Here is a 24,379-nt window from a genome sequence, read left to right on the forward strand (position 1 = left end):
TCCTACCTGATCACATTCTCCTTTTTTTTTTTAATTTCTCTTCTTTCTTTTTTCAACCAATTTCTTATCTTATCAATTCCTTTTATAAAATCTTATAATTTTCATCTATACAGTCATATTCCATCCCTACATCGTATTCACCCTTATTTTTGTACATATATAAGCTTTTCTTTCTTTACAATTTTGGGAGGCAGTTTCTTCTAACAGACCAAAATATGCCCAAAATCTAGTGTGTGGCACTGATCTATTCACCAGCCTGATCATATCTGACCATATTCCTTTTTTTTTTAAAAACTTTTCTTTTTCTATTTCCTTTATTTCCCTTTCTTTTCCACCGGTTTCAGGTCTCTTCTGATTTGCTTTAGCATGTATTTTTCTGCGGTCATTGTTACCCTGTTAGCATTTTGTTCTCTCATTCATCTATTCTCCTCTGGAAAAAAATCACCTCAAAAAAAAAAAAAAAAAAGAACAAGAGGCAGTACTGACTGCCAGGGACCTAATCAATACGGACATCAGTAAGATGTCAGAACTAGAGTTCAGACTGACAGTTATAAAGATACTAGCTGGACTTGAAAAAAGCATGGAAGATACTAGAGAAACCCTTTCTGGAGAAATAAAAACTAAAATCTAACCAAGTCAAAATCAAAAAGGCTATCAATGCAGTGCAATCAAAAATGGAGGCTCTAACTGCTAGGATAAATGAGGCAGAACAGAGAATTAGTGATATAGAAGACCAAATGATGGAAAATAAAGAAGCTAAGAAAAAGAGAGATAAACAACTATTGGATCATGAGGGCAGAATTCAAGAGGTAAGTGATACCATAAGACGAAACAATATTAGAATAACTGAGATCCTAGAAGAAGAAGAAAGAGAGGGGGGCAGAAGGTATATTGGAGCAAATTACAGCCTAATTTGGGGAAGGAAACGCATCAAAATCCAGGAGGCACAGAGAACCCCCCTCAAAAATCAATAAAAATAGGGCAACACCCCAACATCTAATAGTAAACCTTACGAGTCTCAGAAACAAAGAGAAAATCCTGAAAGCAGCTCGGGAGAAGAGATCTGTAACCTACAATGGTAGAAACATTAGACTGGCAACAGACCTATCCACAGAGACCTGGCAGGTCAGAATGGACTGGCATGACATACTCAGAGCACTTACTGAGAAAAATGTGCAGCCAAGAATACTATATCCAGCTAGGCTGTCATTGAAAATAGAAGGAGAGATAAAAAGCTTCCAGGACAAACAAAAACTAAAGGAATTTGCAAACATGAAATCAGGCCTACAAGAAATACTGAAAGGGGTCCTCTAAGCCAAGAGAGAGCCTAAAAGTAACACAGACCAGAAAGGAACACAGACAATATACAGTAACAGTCACCTTACAGGCAATACAATGGCACTAAATTCGTATCTTTCAATAGTTACCCTGAATGTAAATGGGATAAATACCCCAATCAAAAGACACAGGGTATCAGATTGGATAAAAAAACAACACCCATTGATATGCTGTCTGCAAGAGACTCATTTTAGACCCAAAGACACCCCCAGATTGAAAGTGAGGGGGTGGAAAACCATTTACCATGCTAACGGACACCAAAAGAAAGCTGGGGTGGCAATCCTTATATCAGACAAATTAGATTTTAAATCAAAGACTATAATAAGAGATGAGGAAGGACACTATATCCTATTTAAAGGGTCTACCCAACAAGAAGATCTAACAATTGTAAATATCTATGCCCCTAACATGGGAGCAGCCACTTATATAAGCCAATTAATAACAAAAGCAAAGAAACACATCAACAACAATACAATAATAGTGCGGGACTTTAACACCGCCCCCCCCCAACTGAAACGGACAGATCATCTAAGCAAAAATCAACAAGGAAATAAAGACTTTAAATGACACATTGGACCAAATGGACTTCACAGACATATTCAGAACATTCCATCCCAAAGCAACAGAATACACATTCTTCGCTAGTGCCCATGGAACATTCTCCAGAATAGATCACATCCTAGGTCACAAATCAGGTCTCAACTGGTACCAAAAGATTGGGATCATTCCCTGCCTATTTTCAGACCACAATGCTTTGAAACTAGAACTCAATCACAAGAGGAAAGTCAGAAAGAACTCAAATACATGGAGGCTAAAGAGCATCCTACTAAAGAATGAATGGGTCAACCAGGAAATTAAAGAAGAATTTAAAAAATTCATGGAAACAAATGAAAATGAAAACACAACTGTTCAAAATCGTTGGGCTGCAGCAAAGGCGGTCCTAAGAGGAAAGTATATAGCAATACAAGCTTTTCTCAAGAAACAAGAAAGGTCTCAAGTACACAACCTAACCCTACACCTAAAGGAGCTGGAGAAAGAACAGCAAATAAAGCCTAAACTCAGCAGAAGAGAAATAATAAAGATCAGAGCAGAAATCAATGAAATAGAAACCAAAAGAACCATAGAACAGATCAACGAAACTAGGAGCTGGTTCTTTGAAAGAATTAACAAGATTGATAAACCCCTGTCCAGACTTAGCAAAAAGAAAAGAGAAATCATCCAAATAAAATCATGAATGAAAGAGGAGAGATCACAACCAACACCAAAGAAATACAAACAATTATAAGAACATATTATGAGCAACTCTATGCCAGCAAATTGGATAACCTGGAAGAAATGGATGCATTCCTAGAGATGTATCAACTACCAAAACTGAACCAGGATGAAATAGAAAACCTGAACAGACCTATAACCACTAAGGAAATTGAAGCATCATCAAAAATCTCCCAAAAAACAAAAGCCCAGGGCCAGATGGCTTCCCAGGGGAATTCTACCAAACATTTCAAGAAGAATTAATACCTATTCTTCTGAAACTGTTCCAAAAAATAGAAATGGAAGGGAAACTTCCAAACTCATTTTATGAGGCCACCATTACCTTGATCCCAAAACCAGACAAAGACCCCATCAAAAAGGAGAATTACAGACCAATATCCCTGATGAACATGGATGCAAAAATTCTCACCAAAATACTAGCCAATAGGATCCAACAGTACATTAAAAGGATTATTCACCACGACCAAGTGGGATTTATCCCTGGGCTGCAAGGTTGGTTCAACATCCGCAAATCAATCAACGTGATACAATACATTAACAAAAGAAAGAACAAGAATCATATGATCCTCTCAATAGATGCAGAAAAAGCATTTGACAAAGTACAGCATCCTTTCTTGATCAAAACTCTTCAGAGTATAGGGATCGAGGGTACATACCTCAATATCATAAAATCCATCTATGAAAAACCTACAACGAATATCATTCTCAATGGGGAAAAACTGAGAGCTTTCCCCCTAAGGTCAGGAACGCAGCAGGGATGTCCACTATCACCACTGCTATTCAACATAGTATTGGAAGTCCTAGCCACAGCAATCAGACAACAAAAAGAAATAAAAGGCATCCAAATCGGCAAAGAAGAAGTCCAACTCTCACTCTTTGCAGATGATATGATACTTTATGTGGACAACCCAAAAGACTCCACCCCAAAACTGCTAGAACTCATACAGGAATTCAGTAAAGTGGCAGGATGTAAAATCAATGCACAGAAATCAGTATACACCTACAACAAGACAGAAGAAAGAGAAATTAAGGAGTCGATCCCATTTACAACTGCACCCAAAACCATAAGATACCTAGGAATAAATCTAACCAAAGAGGCCAAGAATCTGTACTCAGAAAACTATAAAATACTCATGAAAGAAATTGAGGAAGACACAAAGAAATGGAAAAATGTTCCATGCTCATGGATTGGAAGAACAAATATTGTGAAGATGTCAATGCTACCTAGAGCAATTTACACATTCAATGCAATCCCTATCAAAATACCATCAACTTCTTTCAAAGAAATGGAACAAATAATCCTAAAATTTGTATGGAACCTGAAAAGACTCCGAATAGCCAGAGGTATGTTGAAAAAGAGAAGCAAAGCTGGTGGCATCACAATTCCGGACTTCAAGCTCTATTACAAAGCTGTAATCCTCAAGACAGTATGGTACTGGCATAAAAACAGACACACAGATCAATGGAACAGAACAGAGAGCCCAGAAATGGACCCTCAGCTCTATGGTCAACTCATCTTCGACAAAGCAGGAAAGAATGTCCAATGGAAAAAAGACGGTCTCTTCAACAAATGGTGTTGGGAAAATTGGACAGCCATGTGCAGAAGAATGAAAGTGGACCATTTCCTTACACCACACACAAAAATAGACTCCAAATGGTTGAAAGACCTCAATGTGAGACAGGAGTCCATCAAAATCCTAAAGGAGAACACAGGCAGTAACCTCTTCGACCTCAGCCGCAGCAACTTCTTCCTAGAAACATCTCCAAAGGCAAGGGAAACAAGGGCAAAAATGAACTACTGGGACTTCATCAAGATAAAAAGCTTTTGCAAAGCAAAGGAAACAGTCAACAAAACCAAAAGAAAACTGACAGAATGGGAGAAGATATTTGCAAATGACATATCAGATAAAGGGCTAGTATCCAAAATCTATAAAGAACTTATCAAACTCAACACCCAAAGAACAAATGATCCAATCAAGAAATGGGCAGAAGACATGAACAGACATTTTTCCAAAGAAGACATCCAAATGGCCAACAGACACATGAAAAAGTGCTCAGCATTGCTCAGCATCAGGGAAATCCAAATCAAAACCTCAATGAGATACCACCTCACACACCAGTCAGAATGGCTAAAATTAACAAGTCAGGAAACGACAGATGTTGGCAGGGATGTGGAGAAAGGGGAACCCTCCTACACTGTTGGTGGGAATGCAAGCTGGTGCAGCCACTTTGCAAAACAGAATGGAGATTAATCAAAAAGTTGAAAATAGAGTACCATACGACCCAGCAATTGCACTCCTGGGTATTTACCCCAAAGCTACAAACATAGGGATCCGAAGGGGTACGTGCACCCCAATGTTTATAGCAGCAATGTCCACAATAGCCAAACTGTGGAAAGAGCCAAGATGTCCTGCAGATGAATGGATAAAGAAGATATGGTATATATATATATACATATATATATATATATATATATATATATGTATATATATACACACACATAATGGAATATTATGCAGCCATCAAAAGGAATGAAATCTTGCCATTTGCAACAACGTGGATGGAACTGGAGGGTTTATGCTGAGCGAAATAAGTCAATCAGAGAAAGACATGTATCATATGATCTCACTGATATGAGGAATTCTTAATCTCAGGAAATAAACTGAGGGTTTCTGGAGTGGTGGGGGGTGGGAGGCATGGGGTGGCTGGGGGATAGACATTGGGGAGGGTATGTGCTATGGTGAGCACTGTGAATTGTGTAAGACTGTTGAATCACAGACCTGTACCTCTGAAACAAATAATACATTATATGTTAAAAAAAAAAAAAAAAAAAAAAAGAAGGTAGTAGGAAGGGAAAAATGAAGGGGGGGAAATCGGAGGGAGAGATGAACCATGAAAGACTATGGACTCTGAGAAATAAACTGAGGGTTCTAGAGGGGATGGGGATGGGGGTGGGGGATGGGTTAGCCTGGTGATGGGTATTAAAGAGGGCATGTACTGAATGGAACACTGGGTGTCATATGCAAACAACGAATCATGGAACACTACATCAAAAACTAATGATGTAATGCTTGGTGATTAACATAACATAATAAAAAAAAAACTTAAGTGACCATCAATTTAATGTAGACTGCTATACACATAGGATGTTCTATATGAACCTAATGGTAACAAATAAAAAACCTGTAATAGATACATAAGAAAACAAAGAGAAAGGTATCCAAGCGTAACACTAACAAAATCCATCAAACCACAGAGGAAAGAGCAAGAGAAGAAAGAAAGAAGAACTGCAAAACAACCATAAAACAAGTAACAAAATGGCATTACATACATACTTATCAATTATCATTTTAAATGATATGGACTAAATACTCCAATCAAAAGACATAAGGTGATTGAATCGATAAAAAAGCAAGACCCATATATATGCTGCCTATAAGAGACTCATTTCAGACTTAAAGACACATGCAGATTGACAACGAAGGGATAGAAAAACATTTACCATGCAAATGGAAGTAAAAACAAAACTGGGAAAGCAAAACTTCTATCAGACAAAACAGACTATAAAACTAAGACTGTAAAAAGAGACAAAGGACACTACATAATGATAAGGGGATCTGACAGAAGGATATAACAATTGTATATATTTATGCACTGAACATGAGAGCACCTAAGTACATAAAACAACTATTAACAGACATAAAGGAAGAAATTAACAGTACTACAATAATATTAGGACATATCCACTTAGAGTAATAGATAGATCATTGAGACAGAAAATCAACAAGGGAAGAGTGGCTTTGAATGATAAATTAGATATATTAGAACATTCAATCCAAAAACAGCAGATTACACACTCCTTTCAAGGGAATATGGGACATGCTCCAGAATAGATCAAATGTTAGACCACAAAACAAGTCCCAATAAATTGGAAAAGATTGAAATCATGCCATCCATCTTTTCCAACCACAATAGTATGAAACTAGAAATCAATCACAAGAAAAAATCTGGAAAGAACACAAATACATGAGGATAAATAAGAAACTACTAAACAATGAATGGGTCAACCAAGAAATCAAAGAGGAAATAAAAAAATACGTGGAGAACATGAAAATGAAAACAAAATAGTCCAAAATCTTTGGGAGGCAACAAAAGCTGTTCTAACAGAAAAGTTTATAGCAACACAGGTTTATCTCAAGAAACAAGAAAAATCTCAAGTAAACAACCTAACATTTAAAGGAGCTGGAAAAAGAAGAACAAACAAAGCCCAATGCCAGTAGAAAGAAGGAAATAATAAAGATTAGAGCAGAAATAAATGAAATAGAGACTTAAGCAGTAAAACAGATCACTGAAACCAGGAGCTCGTTCTTTGAAAAGATCAAGAAAATTAATATACCCTCAGTATAAAGGCACTACATGAAAAGAAAACTACAGGCCAGTATCTTTCATGAACATAGATGCAAAAATCCTCAACAAAATATTAGCAAACTGAATCCAATAATATGATAAAAATCATTCACCATAATCAAGTGGGATTTATTCCAGGGATGAGAGGGTGGCTCAATATTCACAAATAAATCAACATGATACATCATATTAACAAGAGAAAAGACAAAAACCATATGATCATCTCAATAAAAGCAGAAAAAGCATTTGACAAAATCCAGTATCTGTCATGATAAAAACCCTCAACAAAGTGGGTTTAAGGGGAACATACCACAATATAATAAAGACCATATATGAGAAATTCACAGCTAGCATCACACCCCATGGTGAAAAACTGAGAGCTATTCCTCTAAGATCAGGAACAAGACAAGGATGTCCACTCTCACCACCGTTATTCAACCTAGGAATCAAAGTCCTAGCCACAGCAGTCAGACAGGAATAGGATATAAAAGGCATCTAGATTGGTAAGGAAGAGGTAAAACTTTCACTATTTGCAGATGACATGATACTAAATATAGAAAACCCTCAAGACTCCACCAAAAACCGCTAGAACTGATAAATGAATTCAGTAAAATCACAGTATACAAAATAAACAGAAATCAGTTGCATTTCTATTCACTAATAATGAGATAGCAGAAAGAGAAATTAAACAATAATCTCATTTACAATTGCACCAAAAAGAATAAAATACTCAGGAATAAATTTAACCAAGGAGGTAAAAGACCCATACTCCAAAAACTAAAGAACACGGATGAAACAAACTGAAGATGACACAAACAAATGGAAAGATACTCCATGCTCATGGCTTGGAAGAATCCATATTGTTAAAATGTCCATACTACCCAAAGCAATCTACAGATTCAATGCAATATGTATCAAAGTAACAACAGCATTTTTCACAGAACCTGTTGCTTCTTTCTGTTCTTAGGATAAAAGCCCAAATCCAGTAAATGGTCTGCAAGATCCTGCATTGTCTGTCTCCAGTACATCTCTAGTCTCATCTTATTCCATGCTTCCCCTCACCCTACACTTCATCTACAGTGACCTTCTTTCATTTTCTAGAACATTCCATGCTCCCTCCATCACAGGGCTTTTGTGATGCTCTTCTCATTTTCTGGAATACTTTTTTCTCCCATGTGGTAGCCATAATAATGTTGTCCCTACCATGTCCATGACCTAATTCCTGGAATTTTTGAGTATATTACCTAACATGCCCAAAGGGATATTGTGGATTTGATTAAGGATCTTGAGATTGGAAGGTTATCCTGGATTACCCAGGTGAGCCTAATGAACTCACAAGGGTCCTTATGAGAAGAAAGTGGGAGAGTCTGTGAGAGGAGGAGATGTGACAATGTAAGCAAGAGGTCAGAGTCACAGAGAGATCTGCAGATGAAGAAGGGGCACTGATGAATGTAGCCAGCCTCTGGAAGCTGGAAAAGGAAAGAAGTGGACTATCCCCTAAAGCTTCAGAAGGAACACACCCTAGTCAACACATTGATTTTAGGACTTCTGGCCACCAACACTAGAAGATAATAAACTTATGCTGTTTTAGGTCACCGGGTTTGTGGTAATTTTTACAGCAGAATTAAGCAACTCATACACCCACCTTCACCAGTAACTACATTGTTCACTGATCTCACATCTAATCCATTTTTAAGACTTCCTTAAAATCCTTAATTGAGGCAAATGCCCCTTTTATATATTATCAAGGCATCCTTTGTATCACCAATTAAGTTGTAGCTGTACAATTATTTACATAAGTAATTATTTAACTCATGCATCCTCCTTTACTAGACTGAAGCTCCACAACACAAGGAACCACATCTAATTTTGTGTACCAAAGTACCCAGCAAAGTACCTGGCACATAACAGGTGCTCATGGATTTTCTTTCACTTCAGCACAAAAAACAACCTGCTGTCCTCTACCATCAGTAATGCCATTTTGGTAGGTAACCTGTGGAGGGTCTTTCTTTAGCCATCTTGCTCAGCACTAAATGGCCCCTGAATCTGAGGAGCTGTGAGTTTCTTCAACTCAAAGAAATTTTCTTCTATTATATATTTGGGTATTTCCTCTCTTCACTCCCTTCACTCTCCTTCTGAAATTTCTATTAGATAGATATTAAAACTTTGGTCTACCCCAATTCTTTGTGCCCTCTATGCAGCATTCCAGAAGAACTACACAGCTCAATCTTTCAGATTGCTAATCTGATCTTTAGCTGTCTCTACTCTGCTTATTAGTACATCTATATGGAAATTTTAAATATAATCAATGAAATTAGAACACAGAGATATCCAATTGATCCTTTATGAACTGGCCTCTCATCCCTCTAAAATATATTGATTATGTGGAATTTCTAAATTATATTCTCCTTGCTCTGCAAATTCTATTTCCTTGAGTATTAAGTCATTCACAATGTGGGTTTCCTTAAATATTTTGTAACCCTCATTGTACAATATGCCCTTTTACCCATCTGTAGTTGTATCTATTTATTGCAACCTGTAAATTTCGTGGAAGGATCTAGATATGGTGTGGGTAGGATGGGCTGGCAGTTTTTTGTTCTTCACAAAGGAATTCAAGCCCCTCTTTAGACAGTCAGTAGATGCCTGGAACACATTCTCCCTCTTTAGTCTTAGGAAGACTTAACTGGTCTGAGTGCTGTTCCTTATTTAATCAGCCTGACCACTGAAGAACAGAATTTTTAGCAAGAAGCAGTTTTTCTTTGATCTAAAAAACAGAAGGGGCACCTGGGTGCTCAGTTGGTTAAGTGTCTGCCTTTGGCTCAGGTCATGATCCCAGGGTTTTGGGATTGAGTGAGCCCTGCATCGAGCTCCCTGCTCAGTGGGAGTCTGCTTTTCCTTCTGCCCTTCCCTTTGCTTGTGATCTCATTCTCTCTCTCTCAAATAAATAAATAAAATCTTAAAAACAACAACAATAAAAAACCCAAAAAACAAAACAAAACAAAAAAACCACCAGAAGTTCTTAATATAAAGTCCCTAAAAAGATTTTGGAGTTCCACAAAACCCCAGAAATTATATACAGAATTACTTTTTCTATGTGCATTTTTCTAAATAGAAAGTTTATAGCTTTCCTAGGATAGCCAAAGGGTTCTTTGACTCTAAAAATGTTAAGAACCATTGCTTAAGGATTTAGGAAGGTGATTTTAATGTAAATCTGAGGGTTTTCTTGTTTTTGTTTTTTTGTTTGTTTTTTCAAGTTTTCTGCTTTTTCTAACTCTCAAAAAATAGTGCCAGCTTAGTAACAATGTTAACTAGTGGAAATCTGGTTGACCAAGATTTCATTATATTTATGATAAAGTCAAACAAATGGGATGGAAAATAAGTATCTTCAAAAGGGTAAGAGAATGTCACATTCACAAAATAACAAGGAGCTACTAAGGAGAACCTATTAGATGTTGTGAGAAGTTTTAAAGGACTTTAAATAAATACTTGTACTTTCTTTTCATTTGATATTCTTATTAATGAAGACATCATCTAAACCAACATGTACTAAATGACTGAGACATCCTACCCAAATAATGATTATTAAAGGGAGAGATATAATACCAACTTCAGAAATAATGATCAATATTCTAAAGAAAATAATTTAGAGTACACCACACATCTTGTTAGTCTTTGTACATCCAGCACCTACTGGATAAATATTTATTGAATCAATAAGGAAATGGAAGAATGAGTTAGTCTGAACATGGTATTTTAAGAATTATCACTTCCTCCTTAGGAAGGCAGTGTGCAATTTTAAATGATTCATAAAGTAGAAAGACGGCAGAACTAAAAAAAGACAAATATAAAAGCTTATGCTAATAGATCAAATAATATGAGAAAATGCAACACACACACAAAAGTAAAATACCTAAGAATCCTACTGAATCAAAAGCAGATTAAATCAGTCTTTTCAAAAACATTATCACAAAGATGAATTTCAGTATCTATCAAGTAATGGTTTTAACAAAAGACAAAAGACTTACTAGGGGAGCAAAACAATATTTTGCTATCTACATTTTAAAATCTCCAAAGAAAAGATTAACAAAGTCAAAATAGAGGAATAAAAATCATGAAAGAACAGTAAGTAGGACTCACAAGGAAAATTCAAGCTCTGGCAGTTCTAACAGAAAGAAAAAAAATATGCAATAAACTATCTTTTCACTATATGAGGAAAAAAAAGCAACCCAAAGTATTTCTATTATTGTCTGAAAGATTAAATGAAAGTGATTATATGCCTTCCAGCTCTCTAAGAAAAAGCAGGGGCAAACATAAGAAAACCTCTCTTGATGAGACTGTGAGAACTACTAACGTTCAAAGAAGACACAAGAAAAAAAATTCATCTCAAATTTTTAAAACAGAAAAATTACAAAGGTTTAAACATTTTTCTGCCCGGAGATGGGGCTTACACCAGATTTCTCATGACCCTTTTCAGCTCTATACTCTGATCTATGGAGAAAAATAGATAACTCCTTTCAACGTAAATGAGCCCTAAGTTATTATGCAGAGAGAAGGAATTATTCTTCTTTGACCTGACAGGCTTCTAATGGTCAATGTTATACTCCAAGATCCAATTAAGACCAGCAGTACAACCACAGTAAGAAACAAAACAAACATACCTCCTGTTCTTCCATTACTAATCTGCAGAGCAGGCTGAAGGCTTCTTTCATTTTGCAATAAATGAGGCAAATGATAATAAATACTTGGCACTTGAAGAGATTTTTTGCTTGTTAACTCCTTTAATAGCTTTAGGGTATTATCTAAAACAGAAAAGCATAATTAATGCACAGGAGCACCTTACTTACAGAAGTTGCTAATTTTACAAATATAGCAGTAAAAATTTATGAGAACTAGAACTGTCCCGATTTCATACTTTGGTGAATAAGATCTCCATTTAAAATGAAAAAGGACACTTGTGCAACGAGTCTGAGAGTCCCAATGTTGACAGCACTCTGAAGAAGCTGAAGTACCCTGAGAAGGCGGAATGCTTTAATCACTTGCCATGATAAAGGTTCAGAACTCAGGCCCTGCAGAACACACTCTAAACATGCTACCCATTTATGAAAATATAATAAGCACATTCACCACCAATAACTTTCACTTTCCTTATGCTATTCTATTTTACTGAATTTTCACATGGAAGATATTTTTTTTCCCCAAAAAATACAAGTACAATAATTTAAACCGCACAATTTGAGAATGCTCTGTACAGATCCTAACTTTCAAGTAGCTTTTCCATTTTCCTTAGAGGAGTTAATGAATCCTTTAATATAATATGAAATAAAAACTCAATCTAGTAGGCAATATTGTTTTAAAGTTCCAACTATATTATAATTTAACCTTTAAAATACAGAAGTTAGCAGTAAGGACTTAAAGCCTCAAAGATTTCATGCAAAACTCTATGAAAACTCCATTAAAAATATGACAAGAACCAAAAAATTCACAGAAGAAATGCAAATGACTGCTATATTAACAATTAATCTCATAAGTAAAGAAACAACTATAAATTACAAGACACCAATTTCAACCTATCAACTTAGCATAAGATTAAATAATAATATTAGAGGGACGCCTGGGTGGCTCAGTCGGTTAAGCGTCTGCCTTTGGCTCAGGTCATGATCCCAGGGTCCTGGGATCAAGTCCCACATCGGGCTCCCTGCTCCGCGGGGAGCCTGCTTCTCCCTCTGCCTCTGCCTCTCTCTCTCTCATGAATAAATAAATAAAATCTTTAAAAAATAATAATAATAATAATAATAATATTAGATATTGGTGGTAATGTGGTATATGTTTCAGCTCTTCAAAAGAGCATCAAAAACCCTAAAACATGTCTGCCTTACTAGTCAATAATTTCCCTTTTAGCAACTTCACTTTTATACACTCAATAAATATTTAATGATTATCTATTTTGTCCCAGCCACTGTGTCATGTGTTTAGAAATGTTAGTCATAGATCCTTGTTTTTAAGGAATTCATAATGTAACGAAATAACATAAGGACTACCAATTTATACACAAAGACGTTCATCGCAGTTATAAACTGGGGAGAAAAAACAACACAGAAAAACCCTATTTGCCTAGTAGAAAAATATTTAATACCTTATGGTATATGGTTAAATGACATATGGCCATTGAAAATGGCATTTTTGAAAAGTATTCAATGACACAGTAAAATGCTAATAGCCTAATTTCAAAAGTAAAATTGAGGCTCTAACACACAATCACAATTTTGAAGAAAAACATAAATGGAAAAAAGACTAGAAGGAAATAAAAAATGTTAATAAAAAACACTTGGCAGAGGGCGCCTGGGTGGCTCAGTTGGTTGAGCAGCTGCCTTCGGCTCAGGTCATGATCCTGGAGTCCCTGGATCGAGTCCCGCCTTGGGCTCCCTGCTCGGCAGGGAGTCTGCTTTGTCCTCTGACCCTATCTCCTCTCATGTGTTCTATCTCATTCTCTCTCTCTCAAATAAATAAATAAAATCTTTAAAAAAAAAAAAACACTTGGCAGAGCAGGCTTATGGGTGGCTTATTTTTTATTATCTATACCATTCCATAATTTTAAATGTTACTGTGTCATAACACACATTTCACAATCAGGAGGGGAAACACGGAGCATGAAAATTTAAAAATAAGGTCAGGTAGTGAATCTAAGACAAGAGGAATGAATGCTAAAGGATGGAAAAAGATGCTGCTAAATGAAAAAGTATATTAATCTTGAAAGATTACATAAATTTTGAGGTAACTGATTATATACATATGTTAATTTAATTATTAGACTAAGAAAATCACAGAAACAGAGAGGATAATTGACATTCATCTTACTCTAACCATAAGTTCTTAGAGAAGGAACAGATCAGATACCCCCAAAAGTACACACTGTAATAAAACCATATTTTTTTCTTATAAGTCAGAGATAAGAGTACTAATTGCTTCAAATAGCTCAAAGGTTCTCCAGAGTCTGTCTAAGGTCCATACAAGTCACAACATAAACATGTAAAAACACAAAATTAAATTTTTAATCTCGGGGCGCCTGGCTGGCTCAGATGGTTAAGCGTCTGCCTTCGGCTCAGGTCATGATCCCGGGGTCCTGGGATCGAGTCCCACATCAGGCTCCCTGCTCCTTGGGAGCCTGCTTCTCCCTCTGCCTCTCTCTCTCTCTCTCTCTCTGTCTCTCATGAATAAATAAATCAAATCTTTAAAAAAAAAAATTTTTAATCTCATTTGGAATATGCTTTTTAAAAGATCTGGCTTGGGGCGCCTGGGTGGCTCAGTCGTTAAGCATCTGCCTTCGGGTCAGGTCATGATCCCAGGGTCCTGGGATAGAGTCCCATGTGGGGCTCCCTGCTCAGCGGGGAGCCTGCTTCTCCCTCTCCCACTCCCCCTGCTTGTGTTCCCTCTCTCACTATCTAATAAATAAAAATTATAATAATAGTAAAAAAATAAAAGATGTGGCTTTTTGCTATTGGGGAAATTTATCCAACTGAAATCTAAATCAATATTACACTACTCTCTTAAAATCAAATGTAACAATTAAAATTGTTTTATAATTTACCATTATAGGAAAGTTTTGTGTGATGTTTCTCTCTGAAAACAGTAATAAATGCTGGCTGATAAGCTACTTTAAATGACTTTCAAACAAATTACTTCACATAACCCCTTGAAAATACAATTTTTAAACTAAACATGTTATTTGTACCTGAAAATTTATTTAATGCATCCTTACTTCCATTTGCTTCTGCTCCTACACGCTTGAACTGTTGTACAATGGCGTTTAATTCAGAAGAGCGCTGAGAGATTCTATGTTCAGCTATTCGAAGACGTTCTTTCAAGGCAAGAAACTCTCGTTGATAAGCAATCAGTTTTTCTAGAAGCAAAACCAAAAGTTTTTAATATATTTAAAAAAAACATAAAACATAACTGTAAGATCAGAAATTTTAAAGTCACATTTTCCAGAAAAAGGTATTCATTTATGTATTGATACAGAACTGAAAATAAGAGCCCCAACCAGTTATATATAACAAAGCCTTCACTAATATAATGCTCCTTTTTGCTTTTTTAGCGTTAGAAAGCAATTTATTTTTTTTCCCTGAGACTTTCTTTAAATTTCTTTTAATTTAAATTCAAGTTAGTAAACATATAGTGTTTTATTAGTTTCAGGGGTAGAATTTAGTGATTCATCAGTTGTATATAACACCCAGTGCTCATTCCATCACATGCCCTCCTTAATGCCTGTCACCCAGTTACCCAGTCCCCCACGCATCTCCCCTCCAGCAACCCTCAGTTTGCTCCCTATAGTTAAGAGTCTCTTATGGTTTGTCTCCCTCTCTGTTTTTATCTTATTTTTCCTTCCCTTCCCCTAATGTTCATCTGTTGCTCTTAATATCTGTAAGAATGCAAGCACTTTCTACTTATCACTTAAGAAATATAAAGATAGGGAGAAAAGGACAAAAGTTTTTAGGATTAACACTTCAAGCATAATACTAACATTTCTTAAAAGGTTCAAACAGTTATAAAGACCTTATTTGAATTAAGACGACAGAGATGAAATATTGAAACTGATGGTAATACATCTAATATTAAATTACCTCTTTTATAGCATAATTACTTACTTCCATAGGCCATTTCCTCTGTACTTCCTATTCTGCAAAGATTTCCCTAGGCCAGACTTTGGCCAAATTCCTGATTCCTAAAAACCCTATCAGGCAGATGTAAAAAAAAAAAAAAAAGTGGGATGACCCCAGTTAAAAGACATCTGTTTTAATTTGAGAGAATCACAAGTCAGGAAAACCTGGTCTAGGAAATAAAAGTGGATTTTATGAGGATAAATGTAGGCATTGAAACCACAGCATCAGACAGCTCAGAGAGACAAAAGTGCAGAGTGAGAAGAGGCCTAAGGACAGAACCTGACATCAAAATCTAAGAGATGGTGGAAGAAAAAGCATTCATTAATCTCGATCAGCAATGCTGAAAGATAGCTGAGGCTATGGGAATAGGAGTAATTTCCACAACCTCATTAAACTAAGAGAAACCCAAACAATGGTTTTCAACTTCTGTATCAAGCTGGATAATCCAAGGCTACTATTTTGACATCTAAACAAAACACACTTTAGAAAGACTACTTTTTATCTAATATTATTAACTCTGCTTTATTCAAGGATAGACTCAATAAGAAACAGACTTACAAAAAATAAATCTGCATGTTTCATAAAGCTAGTCTTACAAACAGGCATTTATGTTGTTCCTTGTCCCTTACACAAAAGCCCACACAGTAAACATCTCTTCAGAATTTTGTGGCAGGGAAAAAAAAAGTCTGTCCTGCTCAACTGTCACTCTTCCCTATATTGAACAAGGACAGCCATGTAAGCAGCTGTATTCTGCCTTCACTTGCTGGCTGTAGGAGGGAAGGAAGGAGAAAGCAGGCTGTGATTAGGTTAGGCATATAGGGAGCTCTGAGGTGCCAGCAAGGTCCTAGTGACGGACCTGGGTGGTGGTCCAATAAAATTCATTATTATGCATTCATAGTTCAGGCACTTGTCCATACGCATAAACTCATTAAATAAATGTCAAAAAGATATTCACAAACACAAAACTATAAACAAGCATAGTCTAACAAAAACTGTAACAATTATAACAAGAGATACTCAAGATTCATGTGATTAAAACTACAAACCCCTTACTGACCCCTATATTAAGAGTAAATGAAGTCACCTCTTAATCCTAAGTGAGAAGACGCAAATTTGTAAAAAAAAAAAAAAAAAAGATAAATTCTATCCTAAGTTAAATGATAAATTCAATTCAATACCTTTCAAAAAAAATAATGAAATCTTTTTGGAATATGACTTTTTACATGTGATTCTAAAATTCACCCAGAGGAGAGAATGTGTTTAAAGAGGGGAAAAAAAAAAAAACAAATAATAAAGGGGAACTTGCTCTGAGATCAGAACACACTAGAAGGCTACAGAAATTAAAACAGTGTGGACAGGAGCCAATTACACCAAGCAGGCTGCGTCCACAATCAGCTCGAGTGAGCGGTCCCTTCAGTTCTTCTCTTTACGTGAGCAAGTTAAAATCCTCTCCTGAATACTCATGCAGTGCTGAGACTGTGGTTTCTTGACACCATCCACCCAAAAGAGATTTAGAACTCTCTGGAGAATAAGTTTAAGACGAACCTCAAACAATCTGGTGTAAAGTAAGAAAACACTATTAAAACAAACAAACAAACAAAAACAAAAACAAATACCACAGGACTTGTCGAAAGGGCACAACAAGGTACCTAAGGGGCTCCCGACCAAATTAGGGACACATTTAAGTACAAAACAAATATTGATAGTAACAGATGAGGGTGATGGGTTTCTTATAGCAGAGTGCCAAATAATCAATGTAGAAGGAATGATGAATGTTGGGGAAAAATCACCATTTTGCAGCTATCACAGCAATAACTGATTCAGGCAAGAATCAAAAATAGATGCTAAGACTAGCAGGTCAAAGTGTGCTGAGGAACGGGGTATGGATGTCACTTCAGAGTATCTCCCTACAAAGTTCTCATTAACTTACAAAGGAAAAAATATGCTAATTTTACCATGGAGAAACCTGGCAGATATCTTCCTTTAGTGATCAGAGTTCACATCAGCAACCAGAAAACAGACATGACATGCCTCCTGATGTGAGGCACAGAGGATACGTCTCATTTGTGTGGCATTCCTGCCAAAAATGCCTAATCTAAATCTAATCTCAAGGAAACATCAGACGCATCCAAACTGAGAGACAAGGTACAAAACAAAAAGCTTGTACTATAGAAAAAAGTCATGGTCATTGAAGACAAAGGCTTGTGAGGAACTGCCACAGACGAAGAGACTGAAGGAGCCATGACAACTCAGTGCAAAGCATAGTCCTGGGCTGAAACCTGGACCAGAAAAACTCAACGCTACAAGGAACATTACTGGGAAAAAAATAACAGAATATGGGCTACAGACTAGATACTATGCCAATGTTAAATTTCCTAAATTTGATACTCTTACTGAAGTACTTTAGCAGAATTTCTTGTTCCTAGAAAATAAACATTAAATTAGTTAGGGGTAAAAAGGCATGATTTCTGTAATTTATACCCAAAAAGTTTGAAAAGAAACAAATTATCTACAAATAGAAAAATTATAGAGGCAAAACAGTCACAACAGGTGAAATGTATCGAAAAGTCATTTTGTACTGCCCTTATGACTCTTCTTCCTTTGAAACTTTTTAAAAAAGTAAGCTGGAGGACTGGATGGCATACAGGTTAGGTCTTTTAGCAGCTCTTGATTGGGAAGGCGGGAATGGACATGAGGGCAGTCTCCGTCCTTCTGTGCATTTTCTTGGTACTTTTTGAAACCACTTCCCAGAGTCCAGTTTCACCAATTAGGGAGAGTAACCAGTACCAGCAGAGAAATGTCCCCACCCCTAATCCCAAAACACTGCTCTGCTTTGAGGTGACCTGGCCAGGCTTCTGAAAAGATCCCTTGGGCCCACAGAGTGCTGGATAAAGTCCTAAGTATTTTCTTTCAGCCCAGATGCTAGTGTTGCTGTTAGCCCAAAGCCCACAGCTATGAAAGGGCCCCAAATGGGTCATTTCCCATCTCTCACAGCCATCCTTGGTTTCTAACTCCATCTTTCCATATTAAAAGGGTTCTCTCCATGACATCAGAGCAAGTCCATACTCCATCTAGAAAGCCACGTCAATGAAAAAGAGTATGTGTGGTAAAGCCCTCAGCTAGACCTGGTAGGAATACCACAGAACGCTGTTGGCTCCGCTAACAGAAAAGAGTTACATATAATCTCCCCACAGCCCTCCTAAGAGTGCAGTCCATCCTCTGTCATCTACCCAAACACAGGCTCACTAGTGACTTCTAGAATTTTCTCTACCTATATTTCCCATAGTATTAAACTGCTCCCTTGAGGAGAGTGATAGGTCATCCCAGAAGTTCAAACTTTAGCATAATAGACAAAAAAAATTCATTCAAATTAGTGATCACATGTTTGACAATTCTCTGTTCTCAACATTAGTAACACAATTCTTATTTTTGCTTTTCTTTAATCATTTCAATCAGTTTCAGTTGGGGGATTGGCAGGAAATTGTGTGGGAACTCTTATACTATCATCTTACTGAGAAATGCCTAGTTTTTTTTTTTTTTTTTTTAGACCGAATCTAACTTTTTTTAATTGCAGAAAATTATATAGCCAGATGAGACAATGAAAGTACAAATCATGTTGCATGAACTTAAGACTCTAAAACATACAAAATTTCCAAAGAAACCACTTTATTTCCCTCAAAGCAAATAATCAAGCCAGTTTTCCATGGAAAAGTGTACCAATAGGTCCTCAAAGACTTATTAGGTTGAACCAGATGAAATTGCTGATATTTGATCATTTTTGACAAAAAATGTCAATTTCATGTGCTTCAACAATTTAAAAGTAACAGCTTTGGACTGAACAATTTAAAAATGTGTGAACGGGCGCCTGGGTGGCTCAGTTGGTTAAGCGACTGCCTTCGGCTCAGGTCATGATCCTGGAGTCCTGGGATCGAGTCCCGCGTCGGGCTCCCTGCTCAGCAGGGAGTCTGTTTCGCCCTCTGACCCTCCCCCCTCTCATGTGCTCTCTCTCTCTCTCTCTCTCACTCTCTCAAATAAATGAATAAATAAAATCTTTAAAAAATAAATAAATAAATAAATATGTGTGAACAATATAGATGAAAAATTAACACAAACAAAAAGGTACTAAAAACTAATACCCAATATGTAATATATAAAAACAGAGCAAAAACCTTCACTTTTCAAATAGTACCTCTTTATTAGCAAGATGTGGGGATACTATGGAATCCTATGAGCTAACGTTAAAAACTGGCTTTTTATGTTAAAATTAAAATTACCAAAAATTAAACCCACTTTTAAATTTAATTTTAAAATATATTAAACAATAAAATTCTGGCACCAGGAAGAATGTTGATAATCTGGTTCATCCCTCTGTCCTTTAGTACTACAATGAACTATTTCACACAAATATTTAAAAAAACATATATATATATATATATGTGTGTGTGTGTATAATATGAGTGAGGAGCTCCCTTAGAAATAGATTCCACAATTTAACAATCCTTTAAAAAATAAAAAAATAAAAAATAAAAATCTCTTAAAAAACAAAAGAACTGGATTCAGAAAGGATTTAGAAGAACTAGTCTAGAAAAGCCAAAAGGCAAGTGAGCAGGACTCCAAATAACTTAGGTTGAATGGAATTTGGACAATTCTAATTAGAATGGATATAGCTAAAAGTTACAAACAAGATGAGGTATCTCATTCTCTAACATTCCCGTGCATAAGAACCACCTAGAAGAGATTGTTAAAACAAAATTCTGGACCCCACCTCCAGAGATTTTGATTCAGTGGGTATGACGTGGTACTTAAGAATTTTAAACAAGCGGGGCACCTGGGTGGCTTGGTTGGTTAAGTGTCTCTTAATTTTGGCTCAGGTCATGATCTCAGGATTGTGATATCGAGCCCCACGCCGGGCTCCATGCTGGGTGTGGAGCCTGCATAAGATTCTCTTTCTCCCTCTGCCCCGCCCCACCCCTCTTAAAAAAAAATTTCAAACAAGCACCAAGGTGATGCTAAGACATCTGCTTAGCAGCAACTGAGGTAACTAATACTGTCCTCAAAGTAGGTCTAGACTCAAGCAGCCTAGAAATTTATGTAGTTCTGCTCTGCTATCTACTAGCTGCTTCTCCTCTCTCTGGCTTACATGTTAAGGGATCCAGGGACAGAATGTTCAGGACATAATCCTCAAGATTACACCTGGGGCACAGAGGGATTTCAAAATATCCAGTGGACACCTATTTCCAAGGTCCTCTTAAAAATTATGTAGAATTACCAAAATCATTCCCTGTTTCTGGAGTATTCCACTCAGGATCCACCATACAAGCATGGATTAGAAAAAGACCTGCACCCTTCTAAACTCAAAAGGGAAAATGGGGCTCATAGATACACAGAATCATATACTTTATTTAAATTAAAACAATGAGTAAAATTTCTTTGTTCCCTCACAGAATGTTTTCACTATGCTTACAAAACAGAATCCTAACTAGTGAATGAATACCAGACAAGTTATGGTTGAGAAGTTTTCTGGAATAAAATCACTATTTTCAAGTTGTCCCCTAAGTAATATAATCATTAACAATGTCATTCAAAACAGACTTTCATGTAGAGGTTTAATAAGTTAAAATCTATCCACTGACCTTTATTTATAAAGCACAATCCCTTAAGATAATCAAATGATGCTGCGTATACCTGTTACAACAGACTCTAGAAATATTTTCTTAATCTAAATAGCTGCAAATAATTTTCCTTGATTTCTCTGAGGACAGGGAAATCTCTTTTTAGCAGTTATCCTAAAGTCCCAAATTCCATTATCAATAGTGAAATGAGATGAAAAAAACAGTAAGTTGTATAACTTAGGATAATGCTTACTAGACTATACTTAGCCATATGTTTACAACCATTCTTTACTTTCAAAATATATCAACAATGATTTTATTAAACCTGACTTTTAAAAATTCATCAAGCTATAAGGAGCTCGGAGTAAAAATTATCAGTTATGAACTCTTTTCCTTGAGTATTTAAAATTATTAGCAGACGTTTTCCAAAGAAGTGCTTTGTCCCCAAAGGAAAAATTGTATCCTAAAAGATATAATGGTATGTATTTTCCTCATGAAGAATCTCTCAAGACAGAGCATTACATTCTACATTAGAATCATCTTTATTTAAAAAGCAGAATACTGACCATTAGCCAGTCCTACACTACGGATAGCCCTACCAACAAACATCATGTCCTCTTTCTGTATCTCCCTCGCTAGATCTGGTTATTCCTTTTATGATCTGTTTCATGCTTTCTTCTTCCCTCTCTCTTTACTTTCCTCCTGTTTCTTATTTGCCACCTTTCTCTCCTAATACTCTTCTGCAAAACCCTTTTCAAATTCTTCTGTGTTTCTTTCTGGACTTCTCATTTTCATCCACAAACTTCCCATCTCTCACCTCTTTCTTCTTTCATATTATTCACACACACCCCCATCCACCCTGCAATATCCCCACCTTCTCTGCTGTGTTTGTTTTATATTACTGAGGACTTTTTTTTCTCCAATTGGCATAAGCAGTCCACTTGCCTGGAGACACTAATTTTGTTGTCTTTTGTCTCACTGAAAACAATTGACAATTTAGGATTTTTCCTTCTTGGAACCACAATGGCCAAAAAAAAAAAGGAAATTGACAGGAAAACATTTCACAATTACTCAATAAATCAGAAAATGAATGTGGAGAGACAGGTAATACCACTCTAAACTCCAATTACAGATCAAAACAGAGATCCCCCTAGCCTTCCCACTAACTATAATAAAAACCCTAGACATTACATATTACAAACACAAAGAGGACTCAAAGGTAGAGAGAAGAAGGCAGATAGAAGGGACAGTGGAACCCAAGGAACAACACAACAGTGAGTTCTCCAAGTCTCTTCTTTTTGCTTCATATATTCCAGATTGAGTACTGGAGAAGCCAGTGTCTTGGAAACACCCCAAGCACCCCAGGAGCATATAAAAACACCCCAAGAAAAACTTGCTCTCTCCAGACAAAGGACTAAGGATGGAGCAACCTAGCAAGAGGGAAAACTTTTAAACAATATACACTATATTTCTGACCAAACACCATGAAAACAACCATGATCCATCTCCACCCCACTGGTGAAAGCCAACCACAGAGTCTAGACCTCCACCCCTGTCCAACTGTAACAAGGACACACACACACACACACACACACACACACACACACACAGGGGTGATATCAGAAAAGACTGTGTGGGGTGTCTGGGTCGTGCAGTCGGTTGAGCATCCAACTCTTGGTTTCAGCTCAGGTCATGATCTCGGGCTCATGAGATCGAGCCCCACAACAGCCTCCACACTCAGCACGGAGTCTGCTTCAGATTCTCTCGCCCTCTGCCCCTCATGATCTCTTTCTCTCTAGAATAAATAAGTAAGTTTAAAAAAAAAAAAAAAAAAGGAAGATTGTGTGAAGAGTGAGGATTACTTACATTATCCTTCAGCAGTAATGTGCTCCCCAAATGCATTATCAGTAGAGGCCACACAGAAAACAGTAACAGGGTATTTCCCCTCTGCCAGCCAAAGTTAGTGTCATCAGAGGCCTAACAGGGAACCAATCTCCCACCTCTGCACAACAGGAAGGAGGAGCCCTTTCCCAATGGGTAACAACAGAGGCCAAATAAGGAGGATGGACTTCTACCTCACCAGGCAGTAATAAGGTGGCACTCCGCCTTCCCCTCCAAATCCAAAAATGGTGTCAGAAAAGATCAGCTAAGGGGTGCCTGGGTGGCTCAGTCAGTTAAGCATCTGACTTCGGCTCAGGTCATGATCTCGGGGTCTTGGGATCGAGCCCCACATGAGGCTCCCTGCTCAGTGGGGAGTCTGCTTGTGTATCTCCCTCTGCCCCTCTCCCATGTTCTCTCTCAAATGAATAAAATCTTTGGAAGGAAGGGAGGGAGGGAGGGAGGGAGGGAAAAGGCCAGCTAAGACAGACAACTTAAACAAGACCCAGAGTCTCATAACATAATACCCAAAATGCCCTAGATAGCTGAAAATCACCCATTATACTAAGAATCAGGAAAATCTCAACCTGAAAGAGAAAAGACAATCAGTAAATGCCAACACCAAGATGATACATATGTTGGAATTATCTGATAAAGTTTTTAAAGCAGCCATCATAAAAATGTTTCAACAGGCAAATTACAAAACTGAAAAAAAAAAAAAAAGAAACCCTATGCAAAGAAAGAGAGGACAGAAGTTATAGAAACAAATGAAAATTTTACAACAGAAAATACCATAACTGAAACTTAAAAAAATTAATGTATGGACTGAATAGCAGAATGAAGAAGAAAGAAGAAGGTGTCAGTCAATCTTGAGAAAGACAACCAAAATTGCCCAATCTGAACAACAAAGAGAAAACAGACCAGAAAAAATTTTTTTAACAGTCTCAGGACCCTTGAAACTATAACAGAAGATCTAAGATCTAACATTCCTGTCAACAGGATCCCAGAAAGAAAAAACAAAGAGTGGGCTGGGAAAAGTATTAGAAAAATAATGGCCAGAATTTCCCAAATTTGGCAGAAGATGTAAACACACATAAGGATGTAAGAGCTGAGAAAATAACAAAAAAAGATAAACCCAAAGAAACCTATGCCAAGAACAACATAAATGAACTTCAGAAAACTAGAGACAAAGAAAAAATTCTGACAGCAGCCAGA

General features: G+C 36.8%; 1 protein-coding gene across 2 annotated transcripts in view; it reads right to left on the reverse strand.

The window, feature by feature from the left end:
* The window catches only part of MGAT4A (alpha-1,3-mannosyl-glycoprotein 4-beta-N-acetylglucosaminyltransferase A), a 116,982-nt gene that overhangs the window by 56,882 nt on the left and 35,721 nt on the right, over window positions 1-24,379 (reverse strand). Inside the window, exons 3-4 of one of the 2 annotated variants that reach the window (XM_021701173.1) lie at window positions 14,774-14,914; window positions 11,676-11,816 (exon numbers count right to left, since the gene is read on the reverse strand). In XM_021701173.1, the coding sequence (XP_021556848.1) occupies window positions 11,676-11,816; window positions 14,774-14,914 (282 nt within the window). Of the gene's footprint in view, window positions 1-11,675; window positions 11,817-14,746; window positions 14,915-24,379 lie in introns of both variants that reach the window. The other variant, XM_021701172.1, reaches the window with a different exon arrangement.

This window comes from Neomonachus schauinslandi, chromosome 10 (genome assembly GCF_002201575.2).
Source record: "Neomonachus schauinslandi chromosome 10, ASM220157v2, whole genome shotgun sequence".
Lineage (NCBI taxonomy): Eukaryota > Metazoa > Chordata > Mammalia > Carnivora > Phocidae > Neomonachus > Neomonachus schauinslandi.